General features: G+C 43.9%; 1 protein-coding gene across 4 annotated transcripts in view; it reads right to left on the bottom strand.

The window, feature by feature from the left end:
• The window catches only part of chaf1b (chromatin assembly factor 1, subunit B), a 54803-nt gene that overhangs the window by 24125 nt on the left and 11601 nt on the right, over positions 1 to 19077 (bottom strand). For all 4 annotated transcript variants that reach the window (XR_009645248.1, XR_009645249.1, XR_009645250.1 and 1 more), the window contains exons 5-8: positions 15743 to 15846; positions 8594 to 8690; positions 5841 to 5919; positions 1833 to 1926 (exon numbers count right to left, since the gene is read on the bottom strand). Coding sequence is in view for 1 of the 4 variants with exons in the window: in XM_060833205.1 (XP_060689188.1) it covers positions 1833 to 1926; positions 5841 to 5919; positions 8594 to 8690; positions 15743 to 15846 (374 nt within the window). In the remaining 3 variants the exon portion in view is untranslated. The remainder of the gene's footprint in view (positions 1 to 1832; positions 1927 to 5840; positions 5920 to 8593; positions 8691 to 15742; positions 15847 to 19077) is intronic.

Below are 19077 nucleotides of genomic sequence, written 5' to 3'. Positions count from 1 at the left end.
AACCATTTGTGCTTAAGAGTCATACACCAGTTAGCTAACATGTTAAAATCAACTCTCTCCTTTGAATCATTGCAGGGTGGTGTACCAGCAACTCTCAGCAGTTCACACACTGCAGACTGTGCTGGAAGGGTAGCTCACAATAAGATGTTCCCTCAAAGTGCAGAAATGTCCTGTTTACAACCCAGACCATCAGGAATTGTTCTGGCAGAGTGGCAGCATACCTGTCTCTCAGGTAGGAAAACGAGGTTCTCCTACCTAAACAGATTATCAAGTTATACAGCACGGAAACAGATCCTTCAGACCAACCCATCCTACCAACCTGATATCTTAAACCGATCTACCATTTTATAAACCACTATAAGGTCACCCCTCAGCTTCCAATGCTCCAGGAAAACAGCCCCAGCCCATTAAATCTCTCCCCATAGCTTAAACCCTCCCGTCCCGGCAACATTGTTGTAAATTTTTCTGGATCCTTTCAAGTTTAAAAATATCTTTCCTACAGCAGGGAGAAAAGAATCGAATGCATTATTCTAAAAGTAGCTTCACTAATGTCCTATGCTACCACAACATGATGTCCCAACTCCTATACTCAATGCACTGCCCAATGAAGGCATGCATGCCAAAAGCCTCCTTCACCATCCTGTCTACCTGTGACTCCACTTCCAAGGAACTCTGAATCTGCATGCTTTGGTTCCTGTGTTTGACGGCACTGCCCAGGGCCCTACCTTTACCTGTGTACGTCCTGCCCTGGTTTGCCTGATCAAAACACAACACCTCACATTTACCTATATTCAACCCCATCTGGCATTCTTCAGCCCACTGGCCCATCTGATCACGGTCCCACTGTACACGGAGATAATCTTCTTCACTATCCACTGCACCACCAAACTTGGTGGCATCCACAAACCTACTAGCCACACCTCCTACATTCACATCTAAATCATTTGTATAAATGAAGAAAAGCAAGGGACCTAGCACAGATCTCTGTGGAACACCACTGGGTCACAGACCTCCAATCCAAAAAACAATCCTCCCACCCCCACCACCCTCTATCTCCTACCTTCAAGTAAGTTTTGTATCCAATTGGCTAGCTCCCCCTAGATCCCATGTTCCCATGTGATCTAATTGTTTTTAAACCTTACCAACCAGTCTACTATGCAGAACCTTGTTGAACGCCTTGCTGAAGTCCACATAGACAACATCTACTGCTCTGCTTTCATCAGTTTTCTTTGTCACCTTTCAAAATAAACTCAAAGGTTAGACAATTTCCTACGCACTAAGCCATGCTGACTCTCCCTAGTCAGTTGATTGGAAAGTATCTATATTACAAAGCACTCAGGAACAGAAGCCCTGAATTACTTTTGTCCTCTTGTCCTCAAAAGTATCTGTACAGCCCTTACTGTTGCCTTAGCTGAGATTCAGTATCTCATTGCTGGCCAGGAAGGCATAGAATCAGAACTCTCCAACTCTGATTCATTTCTATCACTGACCTGTCCAGTTCCTCAACTCTGTCATCCAACAGAAGAACTCAAAGTTAGGTGACACTGGACATGAAAACAAACTGGTAAATACTGCCACTTTTTCTGAAACAGCTGCTTGGGTATTTCCTTTATATCCCAGCACCAAGCGCTCTTTAATATTGCTGAATATCATTGAAATAAACACAAGTATTCCAAATATTTAAACTATCACAACAATTCATGCCACAGAGGAAAGCGTTGCTGTTGGGTTGGCAAGAGGAATTTCGATAGGCTGAGGGGTTGCTGGGGAGAAACAGAAAGGCTCAGTCATCACTCTGCAAAAGAACAATCAGGCAATCACGATCTGCTTACCTGGAATGAGCAACAAAGAGCCATCTGCTGTGAAGGTGAGTCGGCGGAAAAACGATTTCATGCCATCATCGTGAAACATTCGATAACTCTTGGTCTGTCATCAGTTTAAAATATGAAAAAGGAAGGAATGAGTTCTAATTCCAGCGATTGAGCGCTTCCAAGTAATTTCTTTCCACATTTCATACTTGCATTAGGATTCGCACTTACGAAGATTCACTTAAAGTACACGAGTGGACAGTCAGTAAGTGGAGACAGGGTTAAATGGGATACACAGAATGGTTCAAAAAAGTTTCTTTGGATTTTTCTGAAGTCAGAGAGAAAGGCAGCCAATCACAGGTAACAGTACAGAATTTGCTAAAGAGAGGGCAGGTTGAACGTATCGTGAATATGTTTGACAAAACCATGATGAGCTATGAGAGAGAGAGAGGTTATGATGGGCGTGTGACCACACATTGCTGGAAAGAATGTGTGACTTCACCATGAGCCTTGCACTAATGTCACTTACAGTCAACCCCCCTTGTGTCAGGACTTGCTGCTTCTGAGCTGTAACCAGAGCTGAACACTGGATGTAACATGATTAGAACCGTGAGGCTAAAGATAGCCGAGTCACACCATGGATCATGAACTGTGCTGTTCACACGGCGCAGACACAGAACATACTGAAGCTGAAGAAACAATGACCAATGCCAGAGCAAATCACAATAATTAGGAGAGACTAAGCCACAATAAAACTTGTAAAAAAGGACAAAGCCCTTAAGATATAACAGCAGAAATAGGCCATTTGGCCCCTTCAGATCTGCTCTGTCATTCAATCATGGTTGGTGTGTTTCTCAATCCCATTTTCCTGCCTTCTTCCTGTAACCCTTGTTCCCCTTGCTAATCTGACTTGGTCTTAATTACACTCAATGACTTGACCTCCACAGCCTCCTGCAGCAATGAGTTCCACAGCTTCACCACCCTCTAACTGAAGAAATTCCTCATCTCGGCTCGTCACTTCACTGAGGCAGTGCCCCCGGGTCCTAGTCTCTCCTCCTCACACCTTCCCATCATACACTCTATCCAGGCCTCTCCATATTCTGGAACTTTCAATGAGATCCTTCCCTTATCCTTCTAAATTCCATCAAGTACAGACCCGGAGTCCTCAACCGCTCTTCATAAGACAGCGCTTCATCCACAGGATCAAGCTTGTGAACTTCCCACGGACCCCCAGCCCATCCTTCCTTATAGAGCCCAAAACCGCTCATAATATTCCGAATACCAGAGCCGTATACAGTCTCAGCAGTACATCCCTGTTCTTGTATTCTCACCATCTCAAAATGAATGCTAACATTGCATTGGCCTTCCTAATTGCCAAATGAACCTGCATGTTAACCTTAAAAGAATCCTGAACTAGGATTCCCATGACCCTTTGTGCTTCAGATTTCCAAAGCCTTTCCCCATTTACACCTCTATTCTTCCTCCCAAAGTGAATAATCTCACAGTTTCCAAGATAGTATTGCATCAGCCATTTCTTTGCCGAATCTCTTAGCCTGTCCAAGTCCTTCTGCAGACTCCCTGCTTCATGAACACTTCCTTTCCCTGCACCTATCTGTGTGGTAGCGAGAAACCTAGCAACAATGCCGTCAGTTCCTTTGTCCAGATCAGAAACGTATAAGGTGAATAGCAACATACATCATGCAAGTCATTCTTTTTCCTTTCTTTATTCTCACATGGGATCTAGCAATTGCTGGCATTTCCACCTCTGCAGCATTCTGCTGACAGAGAACCGCAATCAGTTTTAATCAGGTGAGGTGGGGCAGAACACGACACAAACACGAGGTCTGTAATGGAGAGATTAAAGAGCTGCTGGCACACAGTCAAAGGGTGCAGTAAAATGTCAAGTAAAGATCTGTCTGAAAAGCAGGATATGAACAGCTGCTGCCCAACGAGAGAGAAATGACCGTAAAGCTAAACCCAACAAAGCAAAAGGAAATAAAATACAGGACAGTTCACGGTGTGAAACGAGTGAACTAAATGTCGAGTCTGGAAGGCTGTGAAGTGTCTAACTGAATGATGACGTGCTGTTTCTCAAGCTCCTACTGAGCTTCACTGGAATTGTGCAATAAGCCAAGGACAGCGATGTCAATGGAACAGCAAGGTGGACAGTTCAAACGACAGGCAGGTTTGCGCTTGGCAAACGGGTTGGACCCAAAATGTTAACTCTGCTTTCTCCCCACAGATGCTACCAGACCTGCCGAGTAGAATTTAACCCATGTTTTGGTATGTCCAACATGGAGCAGATCACGCCGTGAGCAGCATTTAAAATAGCCACATACAAATCAACTTATAATTTGGAGGGAGTGTTTGGACAATGAGAAGGCAGGAAGGATAAGGGATTTTGCAGAGTGTGAATCGTATGTGTGTTAGCGCTTTAGACAGCTGGGAACACAACATACTTTCATTGTCCTAATTCTTGCATCTTTGGACCTTCAATGGAAAGGAGAAACCGGTTTCAGAACGGCCAACCAGAAACTGAAAACGCAAAATTATTTTATAATAATAAAGCTAATTATCAAAGACAGATGACCCCAAAGTCAGTATCCCAGTTTGAAAGTAGCAGGTCAGCAGGCTATGGTAAGGTGAAGGATTTACATTTCTATAGCACCGTTCACCAATTCCAGACATCTCAAAGTACTTTACAGAATAAATGCTTTTAAAATATCAGAACTGTCAAGATATGGGGAATGAGGGCAGCACCTCAATGATCCCAGTATATCATGGCATCTTTTACTTCTACTAGAGAAGGCAGGCAAGACTGCAGTTTAAAGTCTCATCTGAAAGGTGGCATCTTCAACGGTGTAAAAAGTGAGGTCTGCAGATGCTGGAGATCAGAGCTGAAAATGTGTTGCTGGTTAAAGCGCAGCAGGTCAGGCAGCATCCAAGGAACAGGAAATTTGACGTTTCGGGCAGCCCGAAACGTCGAAGTTCCTGTTCCTTGGATGCTGCCTGACCTGCTGCGCTTTAACCAGCAACACATTTTCAGCATCTTCAACAGTGACCCCACCCCAAACCCAGAAACTCATCCATCGGATGTGATGGTGCCGCAATGCTAGCTTTTTGCCACAAGAGGACACTGCAGGCACAGAATGGTCAGTCAGGAATCTCATGGTTAAAAAGCCAGCTGTGTTAACATTCGAATAATCCCCGGGGTTTGCTGGTTTTAGACAAGCTCACTTTTTAAAAAAAACCAAGAAAAGATCTACATTTATAAAGCAATGTGGAACTTGCACTAAAGCAAACGCCTGCAAACAATGTGAAAATGGGCAGGAAACCTGTTTTCATGACATCAACGGTGGTCAGGATAGGGAGGTTAATTCCTCTATTCTCCTTTAAATTAGTGCCAGGATGGGGGCATTGTGTGTCTGCCAGCACCTCGGGTGAGTGTGGAATTTTGTGGGACCCATACTCTTTCGATTCAGTGTTGATTCTTATCAATGGAGCTGCAGGTGTTCATGCCGACCTTCATGGTAACACTGCAGACTCGTTCAGTTGCTCATTTCCCAATGCTGTGGAACTGCCGATAAACACAGAGGTGGAACTTCCATCGGCGCTCTGGATCTCCGGGCATCGTTTCGGCTAAAACTCCAAAGAAATGGCCAGTAACACCCAATCTTCTCGGATATCTGGCTGAGTTGGGTTAGAAAAACGTCCACAGCAATTGGAGATATCAAACATCCAACAATGAGAATGGGACGTATGACAGGCACTAGCTTAGTTTGCGAGTTTTCTTGGTCTAGACTAGTTGGAGTAAGGGGTCTATTTCCAAGCTGCAGGAATCTATAACTGGATTACATCCAGTATTGTCTCAATTGGTGCCATACAGCAAGGAATGTCAGAAAGGAAGGATAATCCTGGCCTGCAGGCCAGGCACATTGTTAAAAACTTTGCCATCATTTCCAGAGCTCTACAGGATAGCATTATGAACAGTCCTCCTCTCTATTCAAGTTGCTCTTTCGCAGTCTGACTTACCTCGCCTTCATTACCAGATGACATCTTGCTGACATTAAATGCCACCCGCCTGGTCTGTGTGCTGTACACCCGCATAACCCTGTGAAACAAAATACAAACTGACATTTAAATATCTCACATTTGTTCAGCAATTGATTGGAACTGTAATGCTGCTGTGTACATTATCAATGAGAATACAATTTCTGATCAATCATATCGGCTTCCATAAGATGTGGGACACTGAATCAGGCCATTTCAGCCCAACCACTCCATTCTGATGTTTAACATTCACTAAAACGGGGCAGCACAGTGGCTAGCACTGCTGCCTCACAGCGCCAGAAACCCGGGTTCTATTCTGTGTGGAGTTTGCACATTCTCCCGTGTCTGCATGGGTTTCCTCTGGGTGCTCCGGTTTCCTCCCACAATCCAAAAATGTGCAGGTTAGGTAAATTGGCCATGCTAAATTGCCCGTAGTGTTAGGTGAAGGGGTAAATGTAGAGAAATGGGTCTGCGTGGCTTACTCTTCGGAAGGTCAGTGTGGACTTGTTGGGCCGAAGGGCCTGTTTCCACACTGTAAGTAATCTAGTCTAATCTAAACAAAACCTCATCCATTTGTCCCCAGTTAAATCTAATATTGTAATAATCCATTCTCCCTCTTTTCTCTTAAAGGTATTGATACTATTCCTGTGGTTGAGTGTTTCACATATTCACCATTCACTGCTGCATATTCAGTATCCAACCACACAGACAAATAAAAAAAACATATTCAAACCGCATTCTCACATCGCGAAAAACACACTGATACAAACCAGCACAACATAAATTTGTTTAGATAAATGCTAAAATTATGTTAACATTAATAAACTTTTTTTTTTAAATTTATTTTTTTCTATCAGGATGTTAATTATGGAAATACCTGGACATTCATAGTGACAAAAAAATAACAGTGTACGATAAACCAAAAGCTAATCAAGTATTGGGAATCTGGGGGTAATTGTCTGACAGATCACTGACATTCCACAATTAGATACCTGTCAGATATACCCCTCTGCCTCTGGATTAAAACAGGACCATTAAAAAAGGTACAGCAGAGAGGGAGACCCCTCGGGTCTGTGCTGGCTGAATAAACAAGCTGCTCACCTGAACACCGCTTTCCAGCACCCTATCTGCGGCCTGGCAGCATCAGCATTTCAGGAGCAGATCCAGGTTCTGTTTAAACGCTTCAATCACAAAAGTGGGCAGTGAATTCCAGATACTTACCTCTCTCTAGGTGAACAGGCTTATCCTCTAACCCTCTACCAATCACTTCAAGTCTGTAACCGTTGGTAACTGACTTCTCTGATGCCCATTTTATCCAGGAGCCTCATTACCTTACTCACCTCCATTAAGATACCCATCACCCTACCACTCCCATTCTCCCTCTTAGCTGCAATTTGCAAACCTTGGCAACATATTCCTTTGTAAATCTCCTCCTATACTCTCTCTGGAGTAATTATGCCCTTTCTGGAATGTGGTGACCGGAATTCTACACAATACCCAGCTGCGGCCAAACCAACATTTTATAACATTTCAGTATTACTCCAGTCCCTGGTCACAGAGTCATACAGCACGGAAACAGATCCTTCATCCAACTCGTCTGTGCTGAGCAGACATCCTAATATGATCTTGTTCCATTTGCCAGAATTTAGCCCATATCCCTCTAAACCTTTCCTGTTCATATATCCATCCAGATGCCTTATAATTGTTGTAATTGTACCCACCCCCACCACTTCCTCTGGCGGTTTGTTCCATACACGCACCACCCTCTGCGTGAAAAAGTTAACCGAGGTCCCTTTTAAATTGCTTCCCTCACACCCGAAACCTGGGAGCTGGGCATGGGCCTTACAGCTAAAAGGACCGGGGGATATAGAGAGAAAGCGGGAATGGGATACTGAAATTGCATGATCAGCCATGATCACATTGAATGGTGGTGCAGGCTAGAAGGGTTAGATGGCCAACTCCTGCAGCTATTTTCTATGGCCTCTAGTTCTGGAATCCCCCAACCCAAGGGAAAAGATCTTGTCTATTCGTCCTATTAATATCCTTTACGTTTTCATAAACCTCTATAAGGTCACCCCTCAGCCTCCAATGCTCCAGGGAAAACAGCCCCAGCCTATTCAGCTTCTCCCTAATAACCTCACAGTACTCCAGACATCCTTCCATTCACTCCTTTTTTACCCATTCAACCAAACCACCAACACTTTGCCAACTTTGTCACTACCGAGCCAATTATTGTGCCCTCTGCAAACTTCCCACTCGTGCCTTCCAAAGTTAAGTCTGAATCATTAATCTGTTCCTCAAACAGCAAGGGACTCAACCTGAGCCCTATGAGAGATCATAGGAAATGCTCTCGATTCACAGACAAAAAAAGTTTCCTGCCACAAAGCCAATTTTGGAATCAGTTCACCACATTCCCGGTCTCCCGCAGGATTTAGTTTTACTTAATGTAGGGCCTTGTCAAATGCCTTACTGAAATCCATGTAGATAACATCCATTGCATTACCCTCCCTAATGCTCACACTATTTCTTTGGAAAATACTATTCCGTTGGTAGGACACCATCTTCCTTTAACAGAATTCCGGAACTCGCTCGAGAAAAATAAAGAAAGCAATTTAGTTGGGCTAACTGTTCAAGAGGACATCTTAAACATGCAGGATCAACTCTCAAATGTGATGTTCAAATGGTCAGGAATTTACTTCGAAGAAGGTAAACGTGGAAAATTTCAGTCACCTTACCGATCACAACTCAGTGTGGCAATGTATTGTCCGAGAGGGTCCCAAGTGACACCTTGCACATAGCTCTTGTGCTCATTGAAGATGGACAACTTTGTCCCTAAAAATATCAAAACAAACACGTGGACATCAAAGTAATAATTCGGTGCTTGGGTATAAACTCTAAGTTTTACTAATCACCTTGACCATTTCAAGTTGATTTTTAGAATTAAAACGCAGTAGTTACATATCGATTATATAGTTTCAGGTTAGAGATGCATTTTGTGCACATACATTCAGGACATGCAGGGTATTACAAAAAACTCGGACAGGGGTAGGCCATTCACCCCCCAAGGTGTGCTCCACCACTCCATAAGATCATGGCTAATCCCATTTCAACCTCAAAGCTGCACTCCTGCATTTCCCCGATAACCTTTTACCATTTACTTCACAACTTTACAAATATTCAAAAGTTCTACTTCCACCAATGTTTCAGCAAGAGAGTTGCAAAGACAATCAGTCCTCAGATAAATTGTCACCTCATCTCTTAAGTGGGTGACCCCTGACGTTTTAAACACGGCTACGACCCTCTCAGCCCAGGTGTGAAGGAGGGCCACAGGACCGGAGACATTAACTCTGCTTTCTCTCCAAAGATGCTGCCAGACCTGCTGAGTTTCTCTAATCTTGTGTCTTTTATTTATTTCAGATCTCCTACATCCAGTTCTTTGCTTCATATTATCCCCCAAGAAGAAATATTGTCTTCACCTCAGGATATTATGGATGTCTCAATCAAGTTACTACTCAGAGCTCTCAAGACCCTCAAGCACACCATTCCCAAGATGCAACATATAATTCTCCACACAGCCGGTTTTTAATCACAGACATCTTGTCAGCCAGTGCCATTAGGGGAGGGGCAGTGAGTCATCCAAAAGAGAAATTAAAAGACAACAAGTGTCCGTAGTGTTAGATGCATTAGTCAGGGGTAAATGCAGGGGAAATGGGTCTGGGTGGTTTACTCTTCAGGTCGGTGTGAACTTGTTGGGCTGAAGGGCCTGTTTCCACACTATAGGGAATCTAATTCATATGTACTGAGAAGGAAAAGCTGCACTATCGCTATGTCACTCCTGACTTGCATTCAGCAAACCTGCAGGTGCAGCAGGCACTGAAGGAGACAAGTCAACCTTCATAATGGGAAGATTCGAGTACAGGAGCAGGGATATCTTGCTGCAATTGTACAGGGCCCTGGTGAGACCACACCTGAAGTACAGTGTACAGTTTTGGAATCCTTACCTGAAGGAGGATGCTCTGGCTAAGGAGGGAGAGTAACTAAGATTTACCAGACCGATTCCTGGGATGGCAGAACAAAGACAGCAAGAGTTTAAAGTCTGGTTGAAGATTTGTAGCTCGGGTGTCCGTTGTTGTGGTTCTGTTCGCCGAGCTGGAAGTTTTTGCTGCAAACGTTTCGTTCCCTGGCTAGGGAACATCATCAGTGCTATTGGAGCCTCCTGTGAAGCGCTGCTTTGATGTTTCTTCCGGTATTTATAGTGGTTTGTTCTTGCCGCTTCCGGGTGTCAGTTTCAGCTGTAGTAGTTTGTATGTGGGGTCCAGGTCGATGTGTCTGTTGATGGATGTTCTTGCCGCTTCCGGGTGTCAGTTTCAGCTGTAGTGGTTTGTATATGGGGTCCAGGTCTATGTGTCTGTTAATGGAGTTTGTGGATGAATGCCATGCCTCTAGGAATTCCCTGGCTGTTCTCTGTCTGGCTTGTCCTATGATGGTAGTGTTTTCCCAGTCAAATTCATGTTCCTGGTTGTCTGAGTGTATGGCTACTAGGGATAGCTGGTCGTGTCGTTTTGTGGCTAGCTGATGTTCATGGATGCGGATTGTTAGCTGTCTTCCTGTTTGTCCTATATAGTGTTTTGTGCAGTCCTTGCATGGTATTTTGTAAACTACGTTAGTTTGGCTCATGCTGGCTATTGGGTCCTTTGTTCTAGTGAGTTGTTGTCTGAGTGTGGAAGTTGGCTTGTGTGCTGTTATGAGTCCTAAGGGTCGCAGCAGTCTGGCTGTCAGTTCTGAGACGCTCCTGACGTATGGTAGTGTGGCTAGTCCTTTTGGTTGTGGCATGTCCTCGTTCCGTGGTCTCTCTCTTAGGCATCTGGTGATAAAGTTGCGTGGGTATCTGTTTTTGGCGAATACCTTGTATAGGTGTTCCTCTTCCTCTTTTTGCAGTTCTGGTGTACTGCAGTGTGTTGTGGCTCTTTTGAATAGTGTCCTGATGCAGCTTCGTTTGTGTGTGTTGGGGTGGTTACTTTCATAGTTTAGGACTTGGTCTGTGTGTGTTGGTTTCCTGTGTACCCTTGTGGTGAATTCTCCGTTGGGTGTTCTCTCTACTAACACGTCTAGGAATGGGAGTTGCCTATCCTTTTCCTCTTCTCTCGTGAATCGTATTCCTGTGAGTGTGGCGTTGATGATTCGGTGTGTTTTTTCTATTTCTGTGTTTTTGATGATTACAAAGGTGTCATCGATGTATCTGATCCAGAGTTTGGGTTGGATTTGTGGTAGGGCTGTATGTTCTAACCTTTGCATAACTGCCTCTGCTATGAGTCCCGAGATTGGTGATCCTATGGGTGTTCCGTTGATTTGTTCGTATATCTGATTGTTGAATGTAAAGTGTGTGGTGAGGCACAGGTCCAGTAGTTTAAGTATGCCATCCTTGTTGATAGGTTCGGCCTCCTGTGTTCTGTTATGTATGTCCAGTAGGTTGGCTATTGTTTCTCTGGGTAGGGTTTTGTCAATTGATGTGAACAGTGCCATCATGTCGAATGATACCATGGTTTCTTCTTTGTCTATGTGTGTATTCCTGATGATGTCCAAGAATTCCTGTGTTGATTGTATGGAGTGTTTGGATCCGCTGACTAGGTGTTTCAGTTTTTGTTGTAGTTCTTTGGCCAGTTTGTATGCTGGTGTCCCTGGTAGTGATACTATGGGTCTGAGTGGGATGTCTGGTTTGTGTACTTTGGGTAGTCCGTAGAATCTGGGGGTGTTGTTGCTTTCAGGTTTCATTCTTTGCTGGTCCGCTTTGGTTATCTGTCCGTTTTTTTGTAGATTTCTTAGTGTGTTGATTATTCTATTGGTGAGTTGTGGTGTGGGGTCGGAATCCTTCATTTGGTAGGTGTTGGTGTCTGCGAGTAGTTGTTGTGCTTTATTGATGTAGTCTGATTTATCTAAGATGACCGTCATTCTGCCTTTATCTGCCGGTAGTATGATTATGTTCTTGTCATTTTTCAGTGCTTTCAGTGCTTCCCTCTCCTTGGTGTTGAGGTTATGTGTATGTCGTTTTCTTATCATCATAGGTACATCAGCTAGCCACAAAACGACACGACCAGCTATCCCTAGTAGCCATACACTCAGACAACCAGCAACATGAATTTGACTGGGAAAACACTACCATCATAGGACAATCCAGACAGAGAACAGCCAGGGAATTCCTAGAGGCATGGCATTCATCCACAAACTCCATTAACAGACACATAGACCTGGACCCAATATACAAACCACTACAGTTGAAACTGACACACGGAAGCAGCAAGAACATCCATCAACAGACACATCGACCTGGACCCCACATACAAACTACTACAGCTGAAACTGACACCCGGAAGCGGCAAGAACAAACCACTATAAATACCGGAAGAAACATCAAAGCAGCGCTTCACAGGAGGCTCCAATAGCACTGGTGATGTTCCCTAGCCAGGGAACGAAACGTTTGCAGCAAAAACTTCCAGCTCGGCGAACAGAACCACAACAGACAGCAAGAGAAATTGGATCAGTTTAGACCTTTTTTAAAACATCATTCATGGGCTGAGGGTGCCTAGGCTAGCATTTATTTCCTATCCAAGAGGGCTATTAAGAGTTATAGGGTCCCATGGAGACAGGCCCCATTTCCCTGCACTTGGCCAATATCCTTCTAATCCTTTCCTATCCATGGATTTGTCCAAATGTCTTTTATATGTTGTTAACGTACCCACCTCAACCACTTCTGCTGGCAGCTCATTCCATATGCGTACCGCCCTCTGTGTAAAAATGTTGTCCCTCAGGTTCCCTTTCATTCTTTCCTTTCTAACCTGAAACTGATACCCTCTAGTCCTCGATTTCCCAACCCTGGAAAAAAGACTGAGTGCATTCACCATAGGATGCCTCTCATGATCTTATAAGATTCCCCCCTCAGTCTCAAAGAACAAAGAAAATTTACAGCCCAGGAACAGGCCCTTCAGCCCTCCAAGCCAGAGCCAATCCAAATCCACTTTGTAAATCTTTCGCCCAACTCCAAAGCATCTGTATCCCTCTGCTCCCCACCCACTCATGCAACTGTCCACACGCATCTTAAATGAACCTACCACGTCTGCTTCTACTATCTCTGCCAGCAACGCGTTCCAAATGCCCACCACCCTCTGGGTAAAGTACTTGCTGCATGTATCCCCCCCTTAAACTTTTCGCCTCTCACCTTGAAAGTGTGACCTCTCGTTATTGAATCCTTTACCCTGGGAAAAAGCTCATCTCTACTACCCTATCTATACCCTTCATGATTTTGTAGTCCTCAACCAGGTCCCCCCCTTAATCTCCTTTTTTCTAAAGAAAACAATCCTAACCTACTCAACCTCTCTTCATAGCTAGCACCTTCCATACCTGGCAACATCCTTGTAAACCTTCTCTTTACCCTCTCCAAAGCGTCCACATCCTTTTGGTAATGTGGCGACCAGAACTGTACACAGTATTCTAAATGTGGCCGAACCAATATCTTGTACAATTTTAATATGACTTGCCAGTTCTTATACTCAATACCACGTCTGATGAAGGCAAGCGTACCATATGCCTTCTTGACCACTTTATCCACCTGTGCAGCAACCTTCAGGGTACAATGGACCTGAACTCCCAGATCTCTCTGCCCATCAACTTTTCCCAAGGCTCTTCCGTTTACTGCACAATTCGCTCTAGTATTAGACTTCCCAAAATGCATCATCACCTCACATTTGCTGGATTGGACTCCATCTGCCACTTTTCCGCCCAACTCTCCAGTCTATTTATATCCTCCTGTATTCTTTGACAATCCCTTATGCTTTCTGCTACTCCACCAATCTTCATGTCATTTGCAAACTTGCTGATCATACCAACAGTGCCCTCTTCCAGATCATTTATGTATATCACAAACAACAGTGGCCCCAGTACTGATCCCTGTGGAACTCCACTGGTCACCTTTCTCCATTTCGAGAAACTCCCTTCAACTACTACTCTCTGTCTCTTGTTGCTCAACCAGTTCTTTATCCACCTAGCTAGAACATCCTGCACACCACATGACTTCACTTTCTCCAATGCTCCAAAGGTGAAAGCCCTAGCTTGTCCAACCTCTCCCTATAACTCAGACCATTGATTCCTGGCAACATCCTTGTAAATTTCTTCTACACTCTTTCCAGTTTAATAATATAATTCTTTCTATAGCAAGGTGACCAAGACAGAACCCAATACTCCAAGTGCGGTCTCACCAACATCCCATATAACTGCAACATAACTTCCCAACTTCTATACTGACTGATGAAGGCCAGTCTGCCAAAAGCTTTCTTTACTGTCCTGTCTGTCTGTGACTCTAATTTCAGAGAATCATTCACCTGAACTCCAGGTCCCTCTGTTCCAGTACACTCCTTAAGGCCCTACCATTCATCATGAGACTCTTACCTTGACATGACTTTCCAAAATACAAGACCTCAAATTTATCTAGGTTAAACTCCATTTGCTATTTCTCAGCCCACTTCCCCAGCTGATCGAGGTCCTGCTGCCATTTCTGATAACCTTCCTCACTGTCCATGATACCATCTCCTTTACGATCATCTGCAAACTTAGTAATCATGCTTTGCACATTCTCATCCAAATCATTGACATAGATAACAAACAGTAATAGGCCCAACACCAACCCGAGGTACTCCAGTCACCACAGACCTACAGTCCAACAAGCATCCTTCCACTATTATCCTCTGCTTCCTATCATCAAGCCAATTGCATATCCAATTTCCCAGCTCCCCTTGGATTCCATGCGATCTAACCTGCCAGCGCAGCCTACCATGTGGAACCTTATCAAAGGCCTTACTGAAATCCATATAGAATATGTCTACTGCGCTGCCTTCAACCACCTTCCTGGTCACTTCATCAAAGAACTCTAACAAACTTGAGGCACGATCTCCTATTCACAAAGCCATGCTGACTATTCCTAATCAAATTCTGTCTTTCCAAATGTTTGTGTATCTTATCTCTCAGAATCTTCTCAAGTAACTAACCTATCATAGATGTTTAGCTTACTGGTCTATAGTTCCCAGGCCTTTCTTTGTAGCCCTTCTTGAATAAAGGCACAACATTCACTACCCTCCAGTCTTCCAACGGCTCATCCATGGCTAACAATGACAAAAATATCAGCCAGGGCCCCCATGATTTCTTCTCGAGCTTCTTGCAATGTTTTGGCTATATCTGGTCTGGACCAGGAGATTTATCCACCTTCATGTATTCTAATACATCCAACATCTCCTCTACTGTGATAGGATCATCCCTAAGGGATGACCACTAACTTCTCCAAGTTCACAAGTCTTCATGTCTTTCTCCACGGTAAACACAGAGGAGAAAAATTCATTGAGGACCACGCCCATTTCCTGTAGTTTTACACATAAAATGTCCACTTTGGTCTTTGAGGGGCCCTATTCTCTCTTTCTCGCATTCTTTTTCACATAAAGGATCTCTTTGGATTCACCCTAATCTTCCCAGCCAAGGCAACATTGTTGTGGGTCTGGAGTCACATGTAGGCCAGACCAGCTAAGAATAGCACAAACGGAGTTTAGTCACCCAGATGGGTTTGTCCAATCATCAACAATGGATTAATGGTCATCATTAGAGTCGCAATTACTGATTTTTAATTTAAATTTAATCCTTGTAGAAACCTATAAAATTCTGAGGAGGACTAAACCGGGCAATGCAGGAAGGGTGGTCCCAATGTTTAGGAAATCCAGAACGGGGGGGGGTCACAGTAGGAGGAGGAGATGGGGAGCAGGAGCACAATTTCTGATGAACATTCCATTTAGTGAGGTTCAGAAATCCCAGCTTGTACTGTTGCTTAAATTTAATAAATGCATATTCACCTTTATTAACGTCCCACATGATGGCAGTATTATCAACTGATCCAGATACCATATGATTTCCATCGAGAGTCCAGCAGATATCATACACATCCTCTATGTGCCCCCTGCCAATGACATTCACACATCACAAAGGAAAACAAATGAAGGACAAATCAAAACATGATCCAAACAGTCTCACATGAAAAATGCTTCATCTTGAATGTCAGATTTAAGTCACTTGTTATATCTCAAAATGTGCTTATGGCCAAAAAGTGGTAAAGTTAATGTGGTAATTTATTTAATCAGAAAGATTTTTACAACATTTTATGTGGAAGACTTCAGATTAAACTATAATGATTAGGCAGACTGATTAAGAATACGGTGGCTTAGTGGTTAGCACTGCTGCCTCACAGTGCTGGGAACCGGGAGGATTCCAGCCTTGGGCAGCTGGCTGTGTGCACATTCTCCCAGTGTCTGCATGGGTTTCCTTTGGGTGCTCTCGTTTCCTCGCACACAGTCCAAAGATGCGCAGGTCAGGAGGATTGGCCATGCTAAGTTGCCTTTCTGTCCAGGGATATGCAAGGTCAGTGATTAGCCTCGGGAAATACAGGGTTACAGGGATAAGCTAGGGAGGCAAGTCTGGGTGGGATGCTCTTCGGGGAGTCGGTTTGGATTTGTTGAGGCAAATGGCCTGTATCCACACTGTAGGAACTCTATGAAAAATTGAAAACAGAGTTTCCAAAAAAGATAAGAAAGTTTTCGGTAGTTTCCCAGAGAGCTCAGTGCTTCAACCCTATTGGCTCAATCCAATATAAATGGCCTAATTTTTAGATAAGGTCATACCACTTAAGTTGACCTGGTGTGTAAAGCAATGCCATTTCTTCTCAGCAATGGACCAAGGTGAGAGTTCAATCATATTATAACAGGAAGGGTCAAAGGGTAATAATAAATCCATCACTTTGAACATCCAGCTAACTGAATAAGCAACTCCTTTTAAACTAGCTGAGTGCTGGAATGTCAGAAGATAAGCATACAAAAGTTATGTCAAGTCGTCACAAAGTATCACTTGAAGATGTTCAGAATATAATGGTGACATCATTGCACTTGTCATTCAGACCAAAGCTCAGGGGAATATTGTTGCAAATGCGTAGAATTACAGAAACCCTACACAGCAAATGGAGGCCATTCAGCCCACTGAGTCTGCACTGACCCTCCGATGTGTACCCAATCCCCTACCCAAAGCCCTGCAACCCCACATTTAGCCTGGCCAATCCACCTGCACATCTTTGGACTGGGGGAGGAAATCGGAGCATCCAGGGGGAACCCACACAGACACTGGGAGATGTGCAAATTCCAAACAGCAGTTGGTGGGGCTTGGATTCAGTTAACAAATCTGAAATTGCAAACTGGGCTCAGAGATGGTGACTGACAACTGTTTTAAAATTCCATCTGGTTCACCTTCGGGAAGGAAATCTGCCGTTCAGACCCAATCTGCTGGGATCACTGCCCTCAATCGATGCAGCGCATTGATCAGTTCAAGGACAAATCAGAAAATGGACAAAAATGCCAGGCGTTAGTGACACCCGCATCCCGTGAAATAAGTAATTTTTAAAAGTATCCCTAAAGATACATTTCCATCAAAAAGATACAAGAGAGCAAGGCAGATCCCAAAAAATAAAGTGGAGACACACACACACAATTTAAAATTTAGCATAATACAGACAGAGATGACTAAGAATAAAGTTTTCAACTGAAATGTGACCGCTGTTACTAAGCAATTTGCTACAGACTGGAAACAGCAAATTAAAAAGTTAGTGTCTCAGCAGTGATAACTATTCAACACGATAGAGGAAAAAATGAGAGAACTCCTAATCTTGAGCTTTGGAAGCTAAACAGTACACAGCACAGGACAAGGCAAAGTTAGGAGATTCATGTCAGATAGCAAGAGCTCAGTACTGCAGACAGTCTAGAGTAGCACAAGCAAGACAGGGTGAATTTAAAAAAAAGAACAGAAAGAGAGAATGTGAAATAATATCGGCCAGTAAAATCAAGAAAACCCAAGTATGTTTAATCACACAAACACTAGTAGGATCACTAATGGAGCTGATTAGAGACAAAAATGTTAATGCCTGCATGGAAGCACAGGATTTGGGCATAGTTCTTAATGAGTACTTTACATCTGTCTTCACAACAAAGTGATGAAACAGACACTATAAAAATGTGAAAGATTGGATGGAATGGGATAAACACAGTGGGAAAGGAACAATTAAGGCTTTAGTGCTTTTGAAAAGTAGAACTATTGTCAGGTCTGGGTGCAAGGAAAGCCAAGCTGCACAGAGAAGCAAGGAAAGAAAGGGGTGCTGGCAGATGGGACTAGATTGGGTTGGGATATCTGGTCGGCATGGACGGGTTGGACCGAAGGGTCTGTTTCCATGCTATACATCTCTATGACTGTAAATGGTAACGGTTTTAACCACCATTTTCCAATCTCTCCAGCTTCAGGAGTGGAGGACAATCAACAGTTTCCAGGACCCATTTCATGAAAGGAGGAAGGGACAGACCAAGTAAACTTGGGCCAAACCGATCTAACATCAATGGTGAGAAAATTATTGGAAAAACTTCTGCGGGACAACAAAAATAAGAAAGTGACTGACAGAACTAAGCAAACTCACAATCTCTACAGTCCTGCGACATCCAGTCGTGAATGGTGGTGGTCAATTAAACAACTCACTGGAGGAGGTGGACCCACAAATATCCCCATCCTCAATAACGGAAGAGCCCAACACATCAGTGCAAAAGATAAAACTGAAGCTTTCATAGCAATCTGCAGCCAGAAGGGCTAGGTGAATGATCCAGCTTGCCCTCCTCTAATGGTCCCGAGCATCCACAGTTACCAGTCTTCATACAAATGCCAGGCTATGACCATTTCCAATATGAGACACTCTAACCATCACCCCTTGATAATCAAGTGTTACCATCACTGAATCCCCAACTATCAACACCCTTGGAGTAACCACTAACCAGAAACTCAAATGGACTTGTTGCATAAATACAGTGGCTACAAGAGCAAGTCAGAGGTAGGAATATTCACCTCCTGACTCCCCATAGGCTGTCCAGCATCTATTAGGCACAAGTCAGGATTGTGGTGGAATACCCCCCACATGCCTGGACAGGGGCAGATCCAACAATACTCAAGAAGCTCGACACCAACCAGGATAAAGGCAGCCCGCTTGATTGGCACTAGATTCACAAACATCCACTCCCTCCACCACTAACACTCAGTAGCAGCAGTGTGTACTATCTACACGAGGCACTGCAGACATTCACCAAAAGATCACTCAGCCCCTTCCAAACTC

The sequence above is a fragment of the Hemiscyllium ocellatum genome, chromosome 12, assembly GCF_020745735.1.
Source record: "Hemiscyllium ocellatum isolate sHemOce1 chromosome 12, sHemOce1.pat.X.cur, whole genome shotgun sequence".
Classification (NCBI taxonomy): Eukaryota; Metazoa; Chordata; class Chondrichthyes; order Orectolobiformes; family Hemiscylliidae; genus Hemiscyllium; species Hemiscyllium ocellatum.
The sequence above is the reverse complement of the archived record's forward strand: the minus strand, read 5'-3'. Positions and strand labels throughout refer to the sequence as shown.